At 27.1% G+C, this 7,052-nt stretch overlaps 1 protein-coding gene across 1 annotated transcript; it reads right to left on the bottom strand.

Moving 5' to 3' along the window:
• Window positions 1-531: 531 nt before the first annotated feature.
• LOC137824324 (uncharacterized) lies at window positions 532-1,359 on the bottom strand. Its single transcript, XM_068629910.2, has one exon. It carries the CDS (start codon window positions 1,303-1,305, stop codon window positions 754-756), a length of 552 nt encoding a protein of 183 aa, XP_068486011.1. The 5' UTR covers window positions 1,306-1,359; the 3' UTR covers window positions 532-753.
• Window positions 1,360-7,052: the final 5,693 nt, after the last annotated feature.

The following is a 7,052-nucleotide window of genomic DNA, read 5'->3' as shown; positions in this document are numbered from 1 at the left end:
CACACTTTCTTCCACAAAGTTTTTAATTAAATATTCCAATTACATAAAAACATTTTCAACTACCTTTTTTTAACAAGATAACCACATCTTTGTCACTTCATCAGTCATCACATGACTTGAGAAAAACAGGAAACCCTCAAGTACAGCTCAAACAACTAATTTTCTTATGTATTTAATTAATAGACCAGTTTTTTGTTTAATCACTAAGCTAGCCTATTTTTTTAACATGCAAATCATAAATAATGGTTCATTACAATAAGTTTCCCATAAAGCTAGAAAGATATTTATAATCGATTTCGTTGATATAATCTTTTATTCACTCTGAGCAATTGCAAGACGAAGATTATATTGTCAGTATCAAAACAAACCTACAATCAAGATCTTTTAGTTGAAAAGATAAGAAATTATTGTTCCAATCTCAAATTTAAATATCGTTTGTTTTGAAAGTTTGTGATCCCTCGTAATTTTAATTTTAAAACATCTCTTAAAAAATATATATAAATTGTCTTTGATGTCGACTTATGAATTGTCTTTGACCTCGAGTAATGTAGAAATATATTGACGGAACAAAATTAATAAACATAGCTTGGTTGCAGATTAAAATCTGTACAAACCCAGTGGGAGAAAAATATCACAGAAGCAGTATATAATTTCTCTTTGGCTCCCAACTAATAGAACCACAAAATCAGAAGCAGTGTTTATACAAGAAATGAGTTATTCTAAAAAGGAAAGAAAAAAAAAAGTAATATTTTCCTAAAAGGGTTCCTGATAAACCTCTCTCTGCATCTTTAACTGCATGTAGAAGTTCCCAATGAAGGCCTCAGCTTTGGCAAACAACTCTTGCCCATTACCTGCTTCAATCTCTTCATCCCTCTCTTCACTTTCTCCACCTCCTATGATCCAAACATTTGCCATTGAACTACACTTTTTCATCTCATCCACTTCACTCACACCAGCATCAGAACCAATCATTTCAACAACCTTAACCTTCCTTTGATCACTGTGGTCTGAGGCACCACTTCCACCTCCTAACATGTTGAAAGCTTCTTCCCTTTCCTCATCATGTTCATGCACTTCTGGGGGCATTGCAGCTTTCTGGGTGACAGAAACATGCTGCTTTCTGTCTTCTAAAGGCTTGGAAAAAACTGAGAGAAGACCAGCTTCTGCTCCCAGTGCAATGATGAGAAGATTGAAGATGAAGTAAAGGTAGGTTGGCCTCAGAGAAGAAGGTAACAGGGGTGTGATCCCAAGGAGAAGAGCAAGGACAAAGAGCACTAGAATTTCAAATTTGTTGAATGTTTTCATGACTTAGAAGAAGAAGAATAAGAAAAATGATGAAAAAGATGGAGAGAATAATTGGAATAGGAATAAAGTGTTGGATTGTGGAGATGTAAATAGAGAAATGAAGGAGGAAAAAGACAAACAGTGAAAGTCACTTGCATCAGTGTATAATAGTTGTTGCCAGTGTTTCAGTCAACAAAAGTACAAAAATATTTGTGTGGGCTAATATTCTAAGAAAACAGACAAGTTTTTTTAACACAAGAATAAACAACATATATTTTACATTGTTTATAATAATATTTTTAAATTTAAAAAATATATTAATTTATTAAGATGTAAAGTATATGTTTTTATTGTAAGGGTCACACTTCTGAGAAAATTCTCACCAATTCGTAAAAAAAAAAAATAGAACTATCGTGACAAAAAAAATGTACAATATAAAAAAAATATGATTTTTTAATTTAAATTATTTAACTTTGCAATTTTATTTTGAATGATTTTGAATTTACATAAATTATTTAACTACTATCGAATAAAAAATAATAAGTACAAAAATTACTATTTCAACTTTGTACATGTTTACCAAATAATTATTAAAAATTTAAATAAAAACATATAGTTGAGAAAATAATTTATATAAATAACAACTAATTTTTTCACGAAAAATTGTCTCAATGATATTAATAAAGAATCTTAGTTGTTATATAAATACGTTTTATTATATTAGTTTTTATTTTATTCATCAAGTTTCTAATGACTTTCGAAAAATAGAATATTAGGATTTTTTTAGTTTTTTATTTATTTTTATTATAATCATTTCGTTTTGTTTTCGTATGACATATTAAACTCCATAAATAGATTTTATTAATATTAGTTGAGAAAATTATTATTAATGTTAATTAAAAAAAATATATGTACTCTTATCTGTATTGATCGAAAAAGAGTTTTAATGACTTAACTGAAACTGATATTTATTGATGTTAATAAAGCAAGTGGTTTATATAAGTTGAAAAAATTTGTTGACATAAATAAATAAAAAATAATTAATATTAACTGATAAATAACATCAGTCTATATGGAAGAAAAAAAAACTTTTGCAATATCAATAATAACATCAGTCTATTCATACCATTCAAAAAATAATAATACTGAGTCGATAATTTTTTTACTATTGAAGTCAAATCAACAGACAGGAGTTAATAAAGAGAAGAAGAAGAAAAACATGATTTTTATATTAAAAATATAAAAACTGATTTTAGTAAAATTTGAAAAAAAAAATAGAATTAAACAATAGTTACTCTCTAAAATTTAGAGAAACGACATATTAAAATAAAGTATTTAAAATTTATTATAAAAGCAAGTTAGTTTCTAAAATATATTCTTCACCAAATGTAAGAAATGGTATCGTGAGTGAACACTTGTTAAAAGTGTTGTATTTATATGAATAGCAAAAACTGGCAATATTTTGTCTGTCATTAACAACACTATTGTTCATCAAATTGATGATTTTTCTTATACTCTTTAACCTTTTATATCCAATATCCAAAGTATGCATATTGAGAAGTTAGGTCGAAAAAGATAAAAACAAGTGCAAATAAAAATATTATGTGAAAATATATAATGATTCTGTATTTTTGTTAACATATGAATTTTGGTATAGTCTCTATATTTTTTTTTTATTTTTAATAATACTTTTTTCATGTGATGATAAATGATTGTTGTTATTTGAGGTGTCAGTCTAGCTGAGATGTCAAGTAGCATAATGATACCTAACATAAAAGTTTTTTATAAAAAAAAATATTATGAGAAAAAGCTTACAAATATTAATAATAAAAAATACATATAAAAAATAAATAAAATTAATTAAATATAAAAAATAGTTAATAAAAATAAGTAGAAAGATTAAAATAAGGTGACTAGGTTCATTATCAACTAATATAAATAAATTAAATGTTTGGTTCAGTTTTTAATTTTTTTTTTATAATTAACACAAATATTAACTTAATCTTTGGAATGTTCTTGCAGATATCACTTTACATCCGAGAGATCGAAATATAATTTTAAATACATGAATGACCGAGAGAAGAGATATGAGTGACCGAGATAAGAAATACAAATGAAGAAAAGGAAAAACTAGAAAAACGAAATAAAAACTGAATGCACTTTCTCCCACGTAATTATCACAAATTACAACTATATTTTATAAGAAATAAATTTGTTCGAATTGAAGAAAAATATTATAAATGATACAAAATTGGAGTAATTGGTGTAGTTAAAACTTTTGATTAAGTTATTATATTTCTGAGTTTGCCCAACTACACGCTATATGTTTGGAAAATGAATAGAATATTTGATCGAATTGGTTGAAAATAAAAGTATTAAAGAAAAAAAAAAACAGATAGATTTAGTTATCTAATAATTGCAGACCAATTTCATAATGTGGTGTGAACTGTGTTCAATGTCTCCTTGTCTTTACTTTGTTGTGTAGCTGACTAAGTATCTTATCTTCATGGCATCACCAAAAAATTTAAATATACTTTTATTGTTTTTCTCCTTAAAAAAATGAGTAGAGTTTCGGGGACTTGTTCATGTTTTCAGGGATTGATCATCAATATTCAACAAAAATTAAGAGTCTTCTTTCTTGTATCACCTTCAACTTTTTTTTCCTTTTTCTATTTAACCTGGTTATTAAACTTATATTTCAATTTTACATAACAAAGATGGAAATGGGAGTGAGTTTAGCAAGTAAAGGAAATGAAAATAGCAAAAATCTTCGTATTCGTTTTTATGGACAGTTTCTTCTTGCACCTCCATATGTTATTTTCCCACCTCCATAAATTTTCGTATTTCTAAAAATGTCTCTTTGCAATATTCTAGATTACGTAATTCGGAAGTCATTTTTCACATTCGTATTAACTTATGTGGAACTTTTTTTTCATATGCATGATTAGCTTCCGAATTACATGATCCAGAAATCTTTTCTAACTTCTGGATTATGTAATCCTTAAGTTTTTTTTTTTAAATGCACGTCCAGATTACATAATCTGGTAGCTACTATCAAATCCATACTTTTAGATTATATAATCTAGGAGATGACACAAAAAGGATTAAAAAGTATTTTTCATGTTTTGTATAGGGTGCCAGAAGAACATACGGAGGTGCAGGAAGAAACAGTCGTTTTTATGAACTAAAATTTGGGTCAAGCCCAATAAAACCGTAATGTGACCTTTTGACAATGGGTTGGTGGGTCAAAACAAAATAAACTAGGCTATTTTTTCTTGCACCCGTCAAATTTCTCTTTACATTCCATCAATTAAATATAATGACAAAAATGTTCTTTTAATTCGTTGTTATTCTGAAAAGCTCTTTTAAGAATATATTTTGAAAAAAATAGTCTAAAAAACACATTCTTTTATATAATACGTTTTGGAATTTTTTTTTTTCAGAATTTCTATTTCAAAAATTATTTTCTGAGAATATATTTTACGACTTCCAAAAAGTATGTTTCAGAAACATTTTGAAAAAATAATTTGAAAGTCATTTTTAAAAGGATAAAACAATTTTTTTTCTGAAATTAATTGAGTGCAGTGAGAAATTTGTTGGGTGCAGGAAGAAACAGATAATAAAGTATGGTTGTGTGGTTCAAAATGTTCATAGTGGTACAACACTAGATAATGGATATTATGGGAAAAATGGTTTTCTGATAATATAAAAGATTCTCACAATATAAAAGATTCTCACAACACCATGTCGATGGTGACAGTGACAACACCATGCTAACGCCAAAAACTTATCAAAAGGACATCAACAACTATCATAACAAACACATTCACGATAATTTTTTTAATTAAATAACATAATGTCTCAAATAATTATTAAAATAATATGATTTATTACAATAATTTAAAATTTAATTTTTAACTTGATTGAGTATATTTTTTTCAAAAAAAATAGTTCATTTCAAGAGCCGAATTTTAGATGATTTTAAATTTTTATTCATTTTAAAATTTTAAAATTCATTTTATTTTTAAATAAAAAATTAAGACTCAAAACCCGTGTCATTGGGATGATTATTTGACACAGTACATGGTATTGGAGTAAAAAAAGTGAAAGTGTGTTATTTTGAAAAAAAATAATCAAAAATAGCCAATATTAAAAACCATGGTTATTTGAAAATGTCTTAATTTACAATTACTTTTAAATTAAGAAAATAGCATGACAAATATTAATTTTAAATTTTTATTTATCTGAGATTTAGCACCGTAGTTATTAAAAGTTCTATGGTTTTAAGTGTTATATATATTATTTCTAAATACTAGTATTATATTATTGTAAATCTTTACGCTGAGAATACATGAAAGTTAAATATAATTTGAATAGTGAAGGTTGGATTTCTCATGTGAAAGTGTAACTTATATATTAAAGTAAATAATATTTATAATGGGTAAAATTATTTTTTATTTCTAATCCAAATTTTAATTTTTTTTTGAATAATTGGAGTGAAGAAATTATTGGAATATGTCTTAATCAATACTTTTTTGTCTTAATTGTATAAGGCTTAGAAAATACTCTCTTGTTACCGACAATTGATACTCTCCTCTCAGTAATGTTTTCTTGTATCTGTAAAAGGTTATCCAACGACCAAGTAAATGCTTTGTATGAGTATGATTAATATATTGATAAAACATACATCATTCTTGTATAATCATGTTTTTTTATAGTGTTTGTAATGAGCTATCTAGTTCATGGACCTATCTAATGTATATCATTACTTAAATGGACCTGATTTGCCGCATACCTCCTTAATTTACCTTGATGCATTAATTCTATAATGGGTGAAGTGGTTCGTCTGACCTCGACCGGTACACGCAACAACGAATTTTTAGTATGGACTATATTATAATAGTATAACATCCACGTCAGCGATGAATCAACATAAAATATATTAATATCCTATAATAGTGTTTATATACTCTCTCATTGTTAAGAAAATGGACTTTAAGCCTAACTCAACCCCATAAAACTGGCACATGAGGTTGAGGTTTGCACCCACTTATATACAATGAATTGTTTTCATTTCTAGTCGACGTGGGATCTCCAACATTCATCTTCAACCCACCAAGATGCCTTTTAAGGACAAAATCGTGATGGATGATATTTTTTTATCAACCGAATCCAATTTGAGAAACTTAACTAAAATTGTATATTAAGTGAATTTGAGAAACTTAACTAAAATTGTATACTAAGTGTGAGTTCAAAGTAATGAAAAGGAGAATTTGTCGTATTTATCTAACTTTGTTCTCATTAAAAGCAAAGTGTGTGTGGTTTTGAGTAATGCATAGACGTGGGTTGAAGATGGGTGGAGAGTGTTGTGGGGTCAGAAATGAACTTAACTTTTGGTGGCCATTCATTTACCTCGAAATTTCATGGACTCAACTTTTCTGTTTTCTGGTGAAGATAGAGAAATTTCAGACCTTCTTCCATGTGCTTACCTATTCACTATAGACAAAACCATGCAACTCACCAACACTTCACGTCCACAAAATTTCACATTTTCTACATTATCAAAATTATTTTTTCTTGTGCATCACACAAGATTTACGTGTATTTATTACAACGCTTCATTTTTTTTCTTCATTTTCAACTTTTCATATGCTTTTTGGATTCGTTGAAAAAGGTTTTGATCGAGACTCTATACACAACTCTATATGTGGAATTTATGAACAGCTTCTTCTTTTCAATTTGGTTTATGTAATGTTTAAAGGGTTCAT

This window comes from Phaseolus vulgaris, chromosome 8 (assembly GCF_051622355.1).
Source record: "Phaseolus vulgaris cultivar YP4 chromosome 8, ASM5162235v1, whole genome shotgun sequence".
Classification (NCBI taxonomy): domain Eukaryota; kingdom Viridiplantae; phylum Streptophyta; class Magnoliopsida; order Fabales; family Fabaceae; genus Phaseolus; species Phaseolus vulgaris.
Note: the sequence above shows the minus strand (reverse complement) of the source record. Positions and strands in the feature narration are given on the sequence as shown.

Coding starts and splice junctions, on each gene's coding strand:
- LOC137824324 (XM_068629910.2), bottom strand. CDS start 1,305: ATGAAAACATTCAACAAATTTGAAATTCTAGTGCTCTTTGTCCTTGCT.